Consider the following 18,541-nt stretch of genomic DNA (forward strand, 5'->3'; position numbering starts at 1 on the left):
ACTATTAATGTTTGATGTTTTATTATTATTTTTATATGTGTTGGAAGCCGCCCAGAGTGGCTGGGGCAACCCAGCCAGATGTGTGGGTATAAATATATTAATATTATTATTAATCTCAAAGATCAGTCTGAAGGTGCATATAGTGCATCAACCTAAGTATGCCTGCATCTGTTCAGTGGCTAAACTTGCTGGAGGACTTGATGTCATTGCCCTGAGCTTTACAGAAGAAAAGCAGGATTTGCTAATTTATTGCATAAATTTAAGCCGTGTCAAGATCTAAGAAAAAGAGAGGGCTCAGGTTGATTTCTTCGTTTAATTATGTTTTCTTTTTCTACTTTTAATCACACAAGGTTGCACAGCTTAATGCTACAAAATCACCCTTCCTACTTAATTACTATATAAATAATCTCATCCCTGATATGGCACCCCCCTTTTTTGCCCCCACCCCTGGGAATCATCAATTCTGCTCTACGCCGATGATTTAGTTTTAGAATTAAATCTCAGGAGGATGCAGGTTAAATTTTGTCAACTGTGTAAAAAAAAAGAGCATCTAAAAATTAACTACGATAAAACCCAAGGTCATTGTATTTGGCAAGAGGACTACCAAGTCCAGGTGAACTCTAGACAGTCACACCCTAGAGCAAGTACCCAGATTTAAATATCTAGGATTACTTATTGATGAGAAGTCATCATGGAAACCCCATCTGGAAGCAATTAAGCTAATATCTGGCTGTTCTACTGGAAAGTTATATAGGTTCTTCCATTCAAATAATGGGCAACTAATCAACCCAGCTATTAAGAGTTTTGTCTCTAAAATCGTCGTCCAAGTGCTCTATGGGGCTGAGATATGGGGAACTGGTGTTAAATCTAAAACAGAGGTCCCACAAAATAAATTTATGAAGCAGATTTGGGGACTTCCCTGCAGGACACTGGCAGAGTTGAGTTGGGCCTCCCATCGCTTGCAGCCAGAATTGATCAAGCCCAGGGGTGCCCAAACTTTTTTCAAAGAGGGCCAGATTTGATGAAGTGAACATAGGTCCAACCAAAGCTTTTTTTAGGATTGAAGTTGTTGAGCTTTCTTTAGGATTTGACCCCAATAAATAAACTGCCACAGGGGCCGGATAAAACCAGATTAGGCCTCCAAAATGGACTTTGGACATGCCTGATCCTGATCTTGCCCATCTGAGATACTGGCACAGGCTAAATACCTTTAATGATCATATTCTTACTAAGCTCTGCTGGTTAGAGCAACTAAGGACAGGGGGCTAGGCACAAAAGTGCCAAGAGAAGGTTAGGGCATATAATCTTCAAATGGAGAACTACTTGTGTAGTCAGTGTGCTATAGTGGTTAAGAGCGGTGGACTCGTAATCTGGTGAACCGGGTTCACGTTTCTGCTCCTCCACATGCAGCTGCTGGGTGACCTTGGGTTAGGCACACTTCTCAAAGTCTCTCAGCCTCACTCACCTCACAGAGTGTTTGTTGTGGGGGAGGAAGGGGAAGGAGAATGTTAGCTGCTTTTTGACTCCTTAGGGTAGTGATAAAGCGGGATATCAAACCCAAAACTCTTCTTCTCTTCTTAGCCCACGTGACCTTAGAAACTGGATTTTTGACCAGGATCCCAACCAAGCCAGAGCATCCATCACTGCTGCCTGTTACTGTACTTGGTACCCCCAAATTAAGACCAGTCACTCAAGGCCCCGTTGCCATGAGACTCTGACCTTCCCACAACTACGCAGGGCCTTTGTAGAACAGGATGCCCTCAGCATATATAGAGGGGAGATATCGGGGAATGCCCCATATGGATCGTATATATGGATGCAATCAGGTAGAAGACATTACACACTATCTGCTGATTTGCCCCCTGTATACAACGCCCAGAGAGATTTTTTGTATCCCCAATTCTTAATCGGCTCCCAGGTCGATCCGCACAGGAAGTGACAGTCGAACCCCTAGCAGATAAACATCTATATATTACACAGCCGGGAGCCAAATTTGCGCTGGTAGCCAAGAAGCTCCGTTCCAGCTATGTGAATGCACTCCAATCTCAATTTCTAATGCTGTAAATTTCTTTTTATGTTGTAAAGTGATACAGGTTATGTTGTATGATTTTAGAGGAAAGCTTTCCTTTTATTCTCTGTCGCCTTCAGCTAGATACAATAAAACTGATGGATGACCGAATGCTACAAAATCCGTCATCCTAGCTGCATGAAGTTCTAGAGAATACCTTTTGCGTGTCTTCTTTTTCTCAAGGGAAGGGCTGCCAGATTTACCATATAGAGCAGAGCTTTTGTGGCTAAGTTGCTCCGAAGACAGAATTGGAGGAGGGGCCAGTCTTCCAGACCCAGTGCTGTGAGAACACATGCCTTGCCCTCCAGAAAGCCTTCTACAGCTAACTCCAAGTATGATATCTATTTGCCGCAAACAGATGCTATTCTTGTATATCAACACAGACAGGAAACCACGGCCTTCCAAATTAGCACTGTTTAAAAAGCCAATTTTATTATTAGGCTGTCTGTCAGTACGCTTTTTATTATGTTTTTATCATTGATGTTCTGTAATGTGTTTTTAATGTTGTACACTGCCCTGGGATCTCTTGATAAAGGGTGGTATATTAATTGTAATAATAATAATAATAATAATAATAATAATAATAATAATAATAATAATACCCCATCCATCTGGCTAGGTTTCCCCAGCCACTCTGGGCAGCTCCCAACAGAATATTAACAATGATAATAAAAAAGCGATAAAACATTGAAAACTTCCCTAAACAGGGCTGCCTTCAGATATCGTCTAAAAGTCAGATAGTTGTTTATTTCCTTGGAATCTGATGGGAGGGCGTTCCACAGGGCGGGCGCCACTACCAAGAAGGCCCTCTGCCTGGTTCCCTGTAACATGGCTTCTTGCAGTGAGGGAACCACCAGAAGGCCCTTGGAGCTGGACCTCAGGTGAACAATGGGGGTGGAGACGCTCCTTCAGGTATACTTCAGGTAAATAACAACAGCAACAACAAACAGCAATCATAACAATAGTGCAGGCAACAACACAGGTCTTTGCAGGTGATGTTGATCAGCTGGTTGTCAGTGCTAGCAAAGCCCTGTGCCTTTGCAAATCCTACAGTGATTGTCAGCACAAGCACACCATATATCAGCTGGAAAGTGGCACCTGCATCTTTGCCTGCCCCATAAGGTAAAGGTAAAGGGACCCCTGACCATTCGGTCCAGTCATGACCGACTCTGGGGTTGCAGAGTTCACCTCACTTTATTGGCCGAGGGAGCCGGCATACAGCTTCCGGGTCATGTGGCCAGCATGACTAAGCCGCTTTTGGCAAACCAGAGCAGCACACAGAAACATTGTTTACCTTCCCACCAGAGCAGTACCTATTTATCTACTTGCACTTTGACATGCTTTCGAACTGCTAGGTTGGCAGGAGCAGGAACCGAGCAACGGGAGCTCACCCCGTCGCGGGGATTCGAACTGCCAACCTTCTGATCAGCAAGTCCTAGGCTCTGTGGTTTAACCCACAGCGCCACCCGCGTCCCTGCCTGCCCCATACCCAACCTCATATACAATAGAAGCAGACCAGAGAAAAATAAAATAAATGAGAGAGACTATTGGTGAGCTTTTCTGTAACATACTTCTCTACCTGGATTATTTTTCTGGTTTTGCCTTACAGATGGCTGTTGTTGCGGCTGCAATTACTGCTCAGTGTTCCCCCCACACACATTCAGCCATATGTATCTTAATCTTTATTTCTTTGAGGCTCTTGTCCGGGGCCTAGGCAAACCTCTAAGGTTCTATTAAGGGTGTATGTCCCTAACATATCAAAGAGACCTTTTGTAGCGGCAGCAGCAGAAGAAAAATCTTATCACGGGCTCATGGAGTCATATAGCAGGAGAGAGTTGCAAAGGAAATACTTCTAAGTAATTGGAGTATCGTAATGGCCTAAGAAGAAACAGGAAAAAATAGGAATTTCCTGCCAGCAGCCAACTCCCTCTTCTGAGAAACAAATACGTTCCAATTAGGGTACGCCTTCTCCTAAATGTCCCTGTTATGCAGAACTAATAAAACACATCTGCACTCAGTGAATATACCCAGAGAAAGTTCTGTCTATAATCCTAAATGCATTTATTTGCAAGGAAGTTAATTCTACCTAAGCCCAGAAGCACTTATTTTTGAATAAACGTTTAGCTTGGACTTTTAAGCATTAGACCTCGAAATCAACAAAATATAAGCCAATTTGAAAGGAGTGAGGACTGCTTAGGCACCAGTCCACAACTCTCTCGTTGATCTGAAGGTGAATATTCTTAAGGAGTCCAAGCTCTGTGTGCCACGTTCAAATCAAGAACTGCACTTCGGAGCGAGAGTTGCAGGTTACTGCCGGAGCAAGCCTCACTCATTTAATGTCGAAGTACTATAGAGGCTCCTCAACTTCCCCAGAATTTTGCACAGTTAAGAAAGTTCACATGAGAAAAAGATTCCTATTCTTCCCTTCCCGATCGATACAAAAACCTGAACAACATGGGATGGGGCGTATTAATGGGGACTGCTGGGGAAGGGGGAAATTGCTCAAAAATGCGCTTGGATCCTAAGGGAAGTTAAACTGAAGGATGTTCATGGAAGAAAGGTTTCTTGGGCGTTCCTCCCCACTGCAAACTATTCCACATTGTTCAGGCAAGGTCCCCAGCATCTCCATAGGCCTTGTAGAAGGATTCACTGGTAAAAACATAAAAGTAAAGGACCCCTGGATGGTTAAGTCCAGGCAAAGGTGACTATCTCGCTTTCAGGCTGAGAGAGCCAGCGTTTGTCCACAGACAGATTTCCAGGGTCACGTGGCCAGCAGGACTAAACCGATTCTGGTACAACGTGACGGAAACCAGGGCGCATGGAAACGCTGCTTACCTTCCTGTCGCAGCAGTACCTATTTATCTACTTGCACTGGCATGCTTTCAAACTGCTAGGTTGGCAGGAGCTGGGACAGAGCAATGGGAGCTCACCCTGTCGCGGGGATTTGAACTGCTGACCTTCTGATTGGCAAGCCCAAGAGGCTCAGTGGTTTAGACCACAGCGCCACCCGCAAATGGGAAGGAGGCAACGGGGAACTTTCCTTCCATAAGCTTCCTTATCTTAGGCTACAAGCCAATATCCATGAGGTAAAAGTGCCGAGGAAACAATTCAACAGAGAGAGGCTATATTGCTTTGCTATTCTTACCAAGAACCCGCATTTGGGACTCATTCACACAGAGAAGCAGCGGTGTAAATTGCCGCTTTAAATGCTCTTGTTTTGTGCATGGTGGTTTGGGCTGTTTCCAGGAGGGGTATGCAAACTAGGCCTGAGATAAGAAGCAACTGCCTGCAATCAAAAGCAGCATGCGAGTTGATAAGCCTCCCGCAAAATCATGTCAAAACAGAAATGCACACACAGCATTTTGAGCTAAACAATAGCTCAAAGGTGAACCAAGGACAGTGTTAAGTGGGCTTTGTGTGATTGCTGATCAGGCACAGAAATGTCCCTCAAGGTAGATAATCTCCTTACTGATTTCCCCCCTAGATAACTATGTTTGTTTAGGTTGAACACAAAACCAGACAACAGTTTGGACATTTAATGATGTGTGTGGAAAGCAAGGAACCAATGGCTACATTATAAGCTCACTGTGCCTCCATGTGAAGTGGATTTAATAAGTCACTGACATGTAAGTCTATACAGAAAACATCTGGAATTGGAAGTAGCGTTTGTACAGGTCACGTTTCACTGCTCTGATGTGGTGCAAATATTCCCAATAAAACTAAACGCAGTACAAAAGTGTTAAAAGCTAGACGTTAAGAGTTAACGTCTCTTAGTTGGGAATTGCGTCCTGAGGACTTTGTCTATTCTGTTAGTCACGAAAAGTAGAGGACCTTTCTTTTCCTTTTCATTTGCAAGGTTGTTTGACATGTTTTGCACAACTGCACAATTATGTTTTTCTTCTACTCAATTTAGCACATTCTGTGTAGATCCAAGATACATTTAGAATTCAAATGGAGATAGCGGCTAGACTTGTACTCGTAATCTACACCAAACAAGGAAACAAATATTTTGGTAAGAGACAGGCCGCTATAGGGTTTTCATCAGAGGATGAATAACATGCCCTATGAACAATGAAGGCAATCATTTCTAGTGCAGGTATCTGAAGAAGTGTGCATGCACACAAAAGCTCATACCAATAACAAACTTAGTTGGTCTCTAAGGTGCTACTGGAAGGAATTTTTTTATTTTGTTTCGACTATGGCAGACCAACAGTTACCTACCTGTAACTATTTCTATTGCAGGGTATAGAAGAATTGTGGCAACCAGACAAACTATTTATTTCCCCCTTCCTTATAGTGATTCCTTCGTCTCTGATGCCTCACTGAAACTGAAATGCTTAAAAAATATATATTCTAGGCTGCCTGAATAACTTTATCTTCTTGCTATGTGATGCTTTTCTGCCTTCGTTTCTTACTGAGATAAAGGGCCAGTTCAGACAAACGTGAGAGACTGTGTAAGGCAGGGAAGCTGCATTGCATTTTCTCACCCACCAGGCAAGAGTGTCCTGCCTCCGAACCCATTGTGTAAGGCCCTAATAGCATGGCTGATTCCTAGACTGCACCTTTTTTAAAAAGAAAGAAAGAAAAGCAGCAAGAGAAACAGGCAAATAAACAGTAAAACACACTAGCTGTGCAATTCTATACATAGCTTTCTACTCATATGTAAGTTCCATTATGTTCAACAGTGCTCACTCTCAGCTAATTAACTACAGTGGTACCTCAGGTTAAATACTTAATTCGTTTCGGAGGTCCGTTCTTAACCTGAAACTGTTCTTAACCTGAAGCACCACTTTAGCTAATGGGGCCTCCTGCTGCTGCTGCACCGCCGGAGCACGATTTCTGTTCTCATCCTGAAGCAAAGTTCTTAACCTGAAGCACTATTTCTGGTTTAGCAGAGTCTGTGACCTGAAGCGTATGTAACCTGAAGCGTATGTAACCCAAGGTACCACTGTACAAAGGATGCAGGTGGCACTGTGGTTTAAACCACGAGCCTCTTGGGCTTGCCAATCAGAAGGTCGGCGGTTCGAATCCCCGCGATGGGGTGAGCTCCCATTGCTCTGTCCCAGCTCTTGCCAACCTAGCAGTTCGAAAGCATACCAGCGCAAGCAGATAAATAGGTACAGCTGTGGCAGGATGGTAAACGGTGTTTCCGTGCGCTCTGGTTTCCGTCACGGTGTTCCGTTGCACCAGAAGCGGTTTAGTCATGCTGGCCACCTGACCCGGAAAGCTTTCTGTGGACAAATGCTGGCTCCCTTGGCCTGAAAGTGAGATGAGCACCGCACCCCACAGTCGCCTTTGACTGGACTTAACCATCCAGGGGTCCTTTACCTTTTTAAATTAAATACAGGACTGCAGCCTATATCTGGACTCAGAAGTACTAAGTTGGATTCAAGGTATTGAATATGCCAACAGTCCAACAAAACTAAGGGATATATCTGATCACAAGACACACTTTATTCTTAATCCTTCACTCTTGTCATTTCCATCTAGCAGGCAAACTACAGATTTCTCTTTGTTGTCTTTTTTACATGGTTTTTTTAAAAAAGGAATCCATTTGCCATTAATATTAACACCCCATTTCCTCTCTTTTGGCATGCCCTTTTCACTCAGTTATTCAAACTTTGTAGGCCAGCTCTCTTGCTCTCAGGATGGATACAAATACAACAGTAAGAACCCTGGGTTTTAGCCAATAAATCTAGGTCAAGATGCAGTCTGCAATCACATTTCACTTAGGACGAGACTTTTTTTTTCTGAAGCATGCCATGGTAATAAGATTAGACAGCATGCGTTTTAAAGTGGGCCCTGCCCTTTCACAATGGAATCAAAAGTCAGTAATAATATAATGTTTCTGTCAAGCGGGGAGGAGCAAGCCAAGTGATCCAATAGTGCCCATGACCAACCCTCTAAAAGATACAGTTGAGGAAGAATAAGGACTAAATTCAGAGACGTGGGTGGCGCTGTGGGTTAAACCACAGAGCCTAGGGCTTGCAGATCAGAAGGTTGGCGGTTCGAATCCCTGTGACAGGGTGAGCTCCCGTTGCTCAGTCCTTGCTCCTGCCAACCTAGCAGTTCGAAAGCACAAAGTGCAAGTAGATAAATAGGTACCGCTCCGGCGGGAAGGTAAACGGCGTTTCCATGCGCTGCTCTGGTTTGCCAGAAACGGCTTAGTCATGCTGGCCACATGACCTGGAAGCTGTATGCTGGCTCCCTCAGCCATTACAGCAAGATGAGCACCGCAACCCCAGAGTCGACCACGACTGGACCTAATGGTCAGGGGTCCCTTTACCTTTAAGGACTAAATTCATTCCTGTGCTATGTCTTCCAAATAGCTGATGGGTGAACATGGAATTTATTTTATGGGGCTACACTCATACAGCTCTAGGTACCTATTTATTAGGGGTCCATATTCAGAAACCTGTCTCCACAGCTGAACTGCAGTAACTGTAATTCTAAGGAAAGAAGTACAGTTTAAATTTGATGCTCCGAACCTGCACGTCAAATCAGTAGATTGGCATGAAAGACAGGGTCTCTTCTGTGGTGCCTCTCCAGATTGTGGACCTCTTTCCCTATTGGGCTGTAAAAGGCCCAACATTATAAGCTTTTAAAAAAATGCATTTGTTTCAGGTTGCCTTAAGATCTTATAGCGATGCTGGCTTAAGTTACTGAGCCATTTTAAAAATGCTTTTAGTGCTATGTCTTAATTACTGGAGTCTAAGTTGCTGTTTAAGGTGTGATATGTTGCTGTTTTAAAATGGCTTGCTTTTAAGAGCATTTTATGTCAGCTGGGAAAACTGCACTCTAAAAGAGGACCTATAAATATGTCTAGAAATAAATATGAGGAAAACTTGTTCACCGATTCAAATGTAACACTATTGCACGAGCATTAGGTAGATTCCCACACAACTAGGGCTTGCAGACCACTTCAAACCTTGAATTTCCCTCCAATTTGCAATCCTGGCTAGTTAGTACCAGTTCAGATGTGACACTATACCAGCCTCTCCCCGCCCCCTGACCAGATGTTCAGAGCTGATGGTAGCTATAGTCTAGTGCAGGCTTCCCCAAACTCGGCCCTCCAGCTGTTTTGGGGCTACAGTTCCCATCATCCCTGACCACTGGTCCTGTTAGCTAGGGATGATGGGAGTTGTAGTCCCCAAACAGCTGGAGGGCCGAGTTTGGGGGTGCCAGGTCTAGTGATATCTGAAGAGAAATAGATTGGGAAGAATGCGCTACACCATAGCTAACTAGACCATGAAAGGAATTGGGAATTTGTGTGTGAAGGAGCTTGCAGCCCAATCCCAATTTCCTAACCACAAGATCTTAGGAAAAGTCTAGTGTATATATATAAAAAAAAAAAAACGGGGAGAGAGAGAGGGGGATGAGGGGGGAGAGAAATCTAACCTTTAGGCCCTTTAACATTTGATAGACCAGGAACTGGATTCTGTCTTCAGTTAGTTTCTCATGCTTCATTATTTTACTCAAGTCTGTTCCCATAAACGGCATGACAAGGTAGCTAAAAAAAAAAAGAAAAGAAATCATTTTGCTTGACAAAACAACACACCAATTCAAATAAAAACATTAATATTACAAAACAATCATTTCTGAGAATTACTTAGGTGCTATTTTGCAAGCTTGTGTTTAAGGCAAGATTTATTTAACCAAACACCGGAATCAGTTTATGGTTTCAAAAAACGACTGTAAACATGCCGCTTGCAGTCAAGCAAGAAATACTGACTGGTAGTTAATGCCATTAGTTGCCAGACACAATTTTATATTAGACATTAAATGATAAAATTGGATTGGTTCAATACAATTATAAGGGCTTCCATAATGCTTTGGATCAAAATCTCCCTTAGCTTTAGATCTCACACTGACTTGCAACCTACTCATATAGATGTTTACTAAATTCCACTGAATTTAATGGCACTTACTCAATAATAAACATGTATAAAATGATGTGATGGCAGTGCCTTAGGCTGTGATGGAAATTCCACCCTATACTCTTCAATTATTCAAGTTTCAAAGTGGGAGCAATGCAATTCATACGAAGTGACTAAATAGGCAGAATGGGAGGTGGAAAAGCCGGAACATTTCGTCTATATTTAGTGCAAAGGAAGCAAACAAAGCTCCCTCATCAATAACTCAGATACGCACGGAACCAAGGTTAATAATCTTCAGAGTGTGTGGGTAATCTTGAATAATGAAAACATAGATGTGTGCTCACCCCGCGATTTTATTATAGCTAATTTGCTGAAAGCTCATGAATATTTCAAAGCCAATTGGAGATAGCTCGCTAATTGCTCCTAGAACATACAGGTAGTTAACGAGAGTAGCTTGCTGGAGCTGCATTCTGTGTGCAGGCTTTTAAACAAAAGCTTGCGGTTTGCACTTAAGAAGAAAATGGGAGAAACCTGTACACCAGCTCATCTATGTATACCAAAAGCAGAGAACCAGGTGTAGCCCCCATGCCACCCTGTTCTCTCTATCTGCGTCATACATAGGTCTGCCTTTGAAGACGGTTAGGAAACTTCAGCTGGCGCAGAATTCGGCAGCCAGGTTGCTCACCGGAGCAAAATGGTTTGAGCATATTATATGGATCCTGGTCCGACTGCACTGGCTACCAATTAGTTTCCGGGCCCAGTTCAAAGAGCTTGTTTTGACCCATAAAGCCTTAAATGGCCCAGGACCGCAAGACCTCAAGGACCATCTCTTTCCATATGAACCTACCTGGACCCTGAGATGACCTTCTGAGGCCCTCCTTTGTGCGCCTCCTCCTTGAGAGGTCCGGAGGGTGGCAACATGAGAACGGGGCCTTCTCTGCAGTGGCTCCCCATCTGTGGAATGCTCTCCCCAGGGAAGTTTGCCTGGTGCCTTCATTTTACAACTTTAGGCGCCAGGCAAAAACGTTCCTTTTTAACCAGGCCTTTGGTTGATCTGTTTGACATCCTATACCCTTTTAAAAAAAATGGGGGGCCCTATTGGGTTGTTTTTATTTTTATTATGACTTTTGTGGTTTTATATCTTGATTTCAGTGGGACACGGATGGCGCTGTGGGTTAAACCACAGAGCCTAGGACTTCCCGATCAGAAGGTCGGCAATTCGAATCCCCATGACGGGGTGAGCTCTCGTTGCTCGGTCCCTGCTCCTGCCCACCTACCAGTTCAAAAGCACGTCAAAGGGCATGTAGATAAATAGGTACCGCTCCGGCGGGAAGGTAAACGGTGTTTCCATGTGCTGCTCTGGTTCGCCAGAAGCGGCTTAGTCATGCTGGCCACATGACCTGGAAGCTGTATGCCGGCTCCCTCGGCCAATAAAGCGAGATGAGCGCCGCAACCCCAGAGTCGGTCATGACTGGACTTAATGGTCAGGGGTCCCTTTACCCTTTACTATCTCTATTTGAAAGGTCATGTTCTCTAATACAGTCATACCTCCACTTACATAACCCTCTGGTTACGTAAACTTCGGGATACGTAAGCGACAAACCCGGAAGTATTTTACCAGGTTTTGCTGCATGTGCATACGCAGAAGCAGTCCTCCGGTTGCGAAAACCTCGGGATCCGGCCGGACCTCCGGAACGGATCCTGTCCGCAACCAGAGGTACCGCTGTAATGCAGTGGAGCTGAAATTCGTCTACCAGCTGGAATAGCAGACAGAAGTAACATACTTCCACTTATTCAAAGTAAGCTTACTCTTGACTCGTGAGAAACGCCAATATACTTTTTAATGTAAAAATCTGGTCAGCTAACACACCTTACGAGTCCTTAACATGACAAATATTAGTACATACTTGCGTGGAAAGGTAGTTGCCATGGTGCTCCTGCTAATGCATAAATCAGGCCTAGCTGTTTTTACTTAGGGAAGACAGTAATTCTACAGATACACTTTGAAGCAAATTAAATAAGAATGTAGCTTTTATATCACAGTGACTGCCAAAGGGCCACAAAGCAACCAGTCCTCTTAGAACCTAAATACAAATATTTATATATCATCCAAACTTTTCAAGAGAATTGTAAACTTACAAGTCATTAAATTTATCCAGCGACACATCTGGTGTGAAGACATCTAGTAGTCCAATTACCTATGAAAGGGGGAGGGGAATAATTAAAAACCCTGGCATTTAACAATCACAAAAAGGGATGGATGAGAAGGTATAATAATAATAATAATATAACCCTATGCAAGTTATTATTCACAAGAGAAATGCTGAAATAAATGGTGGCACAGTGGTACCTTGGTTCTCAAACACCTTGGTACTCAAACAACTTGGAACCCAAACACTGCAAAACCGGAAGTAAGTGTTGCGGTTTGCAAACTCTTTTCGGAAGCCGAACGTGCTCTGTTTTGAGTGTTACACTTCCGATTTGAGAGCCACACTTCCGATTTGAGTGTTACACTGAGGTCTGTCTGTTTTTGATATTTATTTTGCGTTCTTGTTTTTGCAGCTCTTTTGTTTTTGTGTGGAACGCAGTTCAGCGACTGAATGATTGATTGTGTGGCTGCAGTACATTGTTAATTTCTTTCATTTTATGGATCAATGGTCTCATTAGATAGTAAAAATCATGTTAAATTGCTGTTTTAGGGGTTGTTTTCAAAAGTCTGGAACAGATCAATCCATTTTGCATTACTTTCTATGGGAAAGCGTGCTTTGGTTTTGGAACGCTTTGGTTTTGGAACGGACTTCCGGAACGGATTAAATTTGAGAACCAAGGTACCACTGTATACCAGTAATTCTATATGTAACAGATATAGAGGGCTGGATCCCAACAACCCAGAACAAGTTGTGATTGCAGAATGGAGGTTTCTACCTCCTCACCATAGTTCCCCAACAACCTGAGGCTTGAGGGGCACTCAAGACTAGTGTGGTAGTAGCATAGGATATGTTTGGTTTAGTATTATGTGAGCAAGGCTCATTCTTTTCGGCTGCTGTTTCCCTTCTCCTCTTCTGTTGTAGTTATGAGACCAATGGGAGACTTTCAATTTAGTATTATGTTCTAATGCAGATAAGCCGCAGTTATTGTTAACTATAGTTTACTGAAACAAATAAACTTCAAATTGTGATATATGAAGCTGGCTTGTTTCAAGAAACTGTAATTAAGATGAACCACAATTCAGGGTTTGAGTATAACACTAAAATTGTGGTTAATTGAAAAATAAAGCAAAAACCGCCAGTCTCCCCCTTGCAGAATCATTGCTGGAGGAGATGGGAACGAACAACAGCAAGGCTCATTCATGTAGTACTAAATGGTTTAGCACTTTAGCCAAACCAGGACACTATAACCCATGATCTCTGATTATTTTTGATCCATTACATAGCTGGTGGGAAGAGAAAGAAGACTGTACTTCACTGAAGAGGCACAGTAAAAACACCCGCTTTTCCTAAAATGAAACTGCTGCATTTGAGAGCTATATATATATATGTTGTTTACTACTGCTTGACAAAGCTTATCTGAAAACCAACGCAGTATATTTTTATACAGCAAATGTATTTTGAAGCAAGTTGTGCTATGTCAACTGCACTCTCAGATTCTGAATGAACTGAAACATAATGAGAGCATCTCTCTGATGTTTTACGGATCTCATCTTTTGATGTTATGCATCAAAAACCACAGATCAGTGAAGCCAAGTTGCCTTGGCAGACATGGAATATCATCAATAGTTTTTGCCTTACCAAAACCACTCCAACTTGCACATTTTAAATTTCACAACATGTTGTGTTTCTACAGTGCTGCTTACAAAAACATTTAGAGACGGGCATACACAAAATGTTATCTGTATTGCCCTCATTTGTATGGCACTGTATGCATCACTACAACCACTTATTTCAAATTTTCTTGACCTCAGCAATCCAATTATATAGTCACTTTTGCTCCCAAATAGCTTTCATTGGCTGCAATTTTCATTCCGTTAGTCAGCAGAATGATCATAAATTTTCTTGCCACGTCCCCATTTCCTGTTGACTCTGCCTACAGGAATCCTAGAAAACCTATTGCATGTTGATATTAAGAGAAAATAGGATTATAATGACGAGTCTCAGTATCCCCATTCATGTGGTTCATCCTGCTCACTCACAGACACTGTTTGCTAGCAATAATCCCTAAGGGTCATTATTTTGCTGTGGTTCTTTCCCCCCCTCAGCTAATATCTCTTTTTTCCTAGATCTGCCCAGGTTGCTGCTTTTCCAGTGCATAATCCTGACAAGATACAATTCATTTCTTTACTGGAAACAGTGTCTTGTTTATTAACAATTTTAACAGAGTTTGGGGTTTTTTTTGTAACAGTGTGGTATTCTCATTGTTGTTTTGTGCACAAACATTTGAATTATACATTTAAATAATCCTGGGAAATGTAGCTTCTAAGAGTTGCTAGGAGACCCTTATTTCCCTCACAGAGCTCCGATTTCCAAATTCATTTGACAATTCCTCTTCCCAGGAAACTCCAATAATAATAATTTTTTTAATTATTATTTCTTGTGCCCTGCCCATCTGCCTGGGTTGCCCCAGACACTCTGGGCGGCTTCCAATGAACATAAAAGCATAATAAAACTAACATTTTTTTTAAAAAAAACTTCCCTATGTAGAGATGCCTTCAGATGTCTTCTATTTATCTCCTTGAAATCTGGTGGGAGGGAGTTCCACAGAGCGGGCGCCACTACCGAGAAGACCTTCTGCCTGCTTCCCTGTAACTCAGGCATAGGCAAACTCGGCCCTCCAGATGTTTTGGGACTACAACTCCCATCATCCCTAGCTAACAGGACCAGTGGTCAGGGATGATGAGAATTGTAGTCCCAAAACATCTGGAGGGCCAAGTTTGCCTATGCCTGCTGTAACCTCACTTGTCGCAGTGAGGGAACTGCCAGAAGGCCCTCGGAGCTGGACCTCAGTATCAGGGCTGAATGATGGGGTGGAGATGCTCCTTCAGGTATACTGGGCTGAGGCCGTTTAGGGAGAATTCCCTTGGGAGAAGTGTAGCTCCGTGAGGGAAATAGGAGTTACCTAACAACTCTCAACACCCTTAACTATTTACACTTTCCAGGACTGTTTTGGGGAAAACCATGCATGTTGAAAGTGGTATGAAACTGCTTTAAATGCAGATGGGGGTCATTTTCCCCGTTGTACAATGTTGTACAATGCTGTACTCCACAGAGTAATCTACTTGTTAATCAGTACCTGACGAGACCCCAAACCTAAACAGCTTGAAGATACAGTATTTATCAGTAACATCATCAATAAAAAGCCTCGTTAAACATTATATGACAGAAAGTTAATTGAACAACTCTTTTCCAATATTTAGGATAAGAAATCAGGTACCAATCCTATGGATGCTTAGTTTGGGATAAGTCACTTTGCTTATCCCAAGCAAATCTGCCAAGAACAAGAATTTTAGTAATACAGAAGTATATTCAGTATACTTCTGGACTGAAATCACTGTTTTAAATGAGTTTGTATTTTAAATCCTAACAAAAATTGTGGTATTAATTTACTTTACTCCCTTCTTCCTTTACATTAATTCTACGTTATCTTTAACATTCCATCTCCATCCCTTTCAAAACACAGTGTCTGTTCACATATGATATTTCCCCCACCTAAAGGTAATCTCCAGATGGGGCAAAAAAACATGTGCACAGACTAATATACTCATACATCTTCTGTCAGCATTTGCGCTGACCTCTTCCTCCTAGTGTGCTCTTACGATACCGCTTATCTCTCTTGAGATTTCAAGACTGTCGAAATATCAACTTAAATTTAACTCACAATCCTTCTGCTAAAGCTCTTACCTTCTTCTTTTGCTCTCGAAGGTGGACCACAAATTACATTTTTATCCTTATCTTGACGCTTCTGCGCATGCTCTCACATTGATAAATATAAAGAGCACCATGGTCACAGGCTGCCAGTCCCATGCGTAAGATTTCAGCCTTTAGGAAGTTCAAGAAAGAAATGTTTCCCATTCCCGCCCTCCACCTCCATATTTTTAGGTGGCCCCCACTCAACTTCCCAGAGAGGATCTTCATGGAATGCTTTGGGGTCCAGGGGTGAGGAGGAGATCGGAAACACTACTATTGTGAACTTTTTGGATTTAACTTATCAGGACTACACGGGAGTAAGCTTGATTGAACTCAATGGGCCTTTCTCGGTAAATTTGTTTAGGATCACACTTTCACAGACATCTGAAGGCTTAGAAGACATCTGAAGGCAGCCCTGTTTAGGGAAGCTTTTAATGTTTAACAGACTATTGTATTTTAATATTTTGTTGGAAGCTGCCCAGAGTGGCTGGGGAAACCCAGCCAGATGGGCGGGTAATTAATAAATAAATAAATAAATAAATAAATAAATAAAAATAATAATAATTATTATTACTACTATTATTATTATTACGATCCAAGCTGCTGTACCCAGAGACAGCTGGGGCTGCTTGCATATAGAAAGCAATTTATTGTGTGAACTGCCCTTAATATTACTGTGATGATATATTCACATATATTACACTCACTTGTAACAGTTAAGTATATTTTGCATTATGATAATTGCACAACATAGAAGACTGTTGCAAACAGCTGCTAATAAGAGTTTAATTAAAGTTGCAAACGATAACAATAGTCAAGTCTGAAACAAAACAAAGGACACATTGACTGATATAATGGCAGGATTATATGAAGAAAACATTATGCATATGCACTCATATGCATAAACTAAGAGGCATGAGGTTGGCCGGGATAGGAACAGCAATTTCTGGACATATAATATTGGCATCTTGACATTATTATTATTATTATTATTATTATTATTATTATTATTATTATTTGCATACTTGCAAATGTGTTTTAATCCTTTGTTTACCATGGATTTTAATTATCTTTTGAATGTTTTCATCTTTTGACTGTTTTAGCTTCAATGTTCTTTTTGTTTTTTGAAAGCCGCTCATAGGTTTTATTACAATCATGCGGCAGGCCGAGAAATAAAATTACAGTGGTGCCTCGCAAGACGAAAAGAATCCGTTCCGCGATTCTCTTCGTCTTGCGGTTTTTTCGTCTTACGAAGCAAGCCCATTAGCGGCTTAGCGGATCAGATGATAAGCGGCTTAGCAGATCAGCTGATAAGCGGCTTAGTGGATCAGCTGTTAAGCGGCTAAGCGGATCAGCTGATAAGCGGCTTAGCGGCTTAGCGGATCAGCTGTTAAGCGGCTTAGCGGATCAGCTGATAAGCGGCGTAGCGATCAGCTGTTAAGCGGCTTAGCGGATCAGCTGTTAAGCGGCTTAGCGGCTTAGTGGATCAGCTGATAAGTGGCGTAGCGGCTTGGGAAAAAGGGGGGGGGGGAGGAAAAAAACCCCGCAGGAACTCGCAAGAAATTTTCATCTTGCGAAGCAAGCCCATAGGAAATTCGTTTTGCGAAGCACCTCCAAAAAGGAAAACCCTTTCGTCTAGCGGGTTTTCCGTCTTCCGAGGCATTCGTCTTGCGGGGCACCACTGTACAAACATACATCAGATTTCATATGAAACCATCCGGGTTTTCTTTATAGAAAAATCCAGGTGCGTATGAACACATTTGAAATAATTTGAATTTAAAGCCATGCAACTCTGTCACAGTGTGCAGCAGCTAACTTCCTAAAATGTGGGAAGAGAGGTTTGTTAGTGCCACTATACTCACATTTTCATGCTTCATGTGTTTCAGGAGACGCAATTCCCGATAGGCTCGTTTGGCAAAAAGTTCCGATTGAAATGGACGGTACAACTTCTTAATAGCCACTTTTGTTCCATTCTTCCTGTCAATAGCTGAGCTTAAAGGAAACGGAGGACAAAAATTCCATGAATCAGAACCTAGGCAAAAGGGTATAGCTGCATCCTGGGAAAGAGACAAAGCATGTTTATTGATGCAGATGAGGAATATGCCGTATAACAGCACCCAAGCAAGGGTGACACAATTCAGTTTCTGTGTGTTCCCAACGCCTGCCAAGCCGTGTGTGCATTTCAACAGGAGGGTGGGTATGTGAGAGTGGAAAAGGATGGATATGTGTGCATGTGGCTCCCTTCAAACTTGCTTTCAGAACTCAGCAAATTTAACTGAGAGCCAGTGTGGTGTAGTGGTTAAGAACTGTAGACTCGTAATCTGGTGAACTGGCTTCGTTTCCCCGCTCCTCCACATGCAGCTGCTGGGTGACTTTGGGCCAGTCACACTTCTTTGAAGTCTCTCAGCCCAACTCACCTCACAGCGTGTTTGTTGTGTGGGAGGAAGGGAAAGGAGAATGTTAGCCGCTTTGAGACTCCTTTGGGTAGTGATAAAGTGGGATATGAAATCCAAATCCAAACTGTGGCATGGTAGTTAGCTTGTTCATAAGTTAAGAGCATGGGCAGGCAGTTTCAGAAATGTATTGTAATCCTGAAAACTGCCTTATTCCTGGACATATTATTTTTTATATCTAGCCAAGTATCATGTCTGGCTCGTGGGGTTTGTTTTCTTTTGCCAAATAATATTTATTCGTTT

General features: G+C 42.4%; 1 protein-coding gene across 1 annotated transcript in view; it reads right to left on the bottom strand.

Moving 5' to 3' along the window:
- Positions 1–18,541, bottom strand: part of MAPK12 (mitogen-activated protein kinase 12) — a 43,096-nt gene that overhangs the window by 17,557 nt on the left and 6,998 nt on the right. Inside the window, exons 2-4 of the mRNA XM_083575331.1 lie at positions 17,708–17,837; positions 12,085–12,143; positions 9,467–9,578 (exon numbers count right to left, since the gene is read on the bottom strand). Of these exons, the coding sequence (XP_083431457.1) occupies positions 9,467–9,578; positions 12,085–12,143; positions 17,708–17,837 (301 nt within the window). The remainder of the gene's footprint in view (positions 1–9,466; positions 9,579–12,084; positions 12,144–17,707; positions 17,838–18,541) is intronic.

The sequence above is a fragment of the Podarcis filfolensis genome (genome assembly GCF_964270895.1).
Source record: "Podarcis filfolensis genome assembly, chromosome: 10".
Classification (NCBI taxonomy): Eukaryota; Metazoa; Chordata; class Lepidosauria; order Squamata; family Lacertidae; genus Podarcis; species Podarcis filfolensis.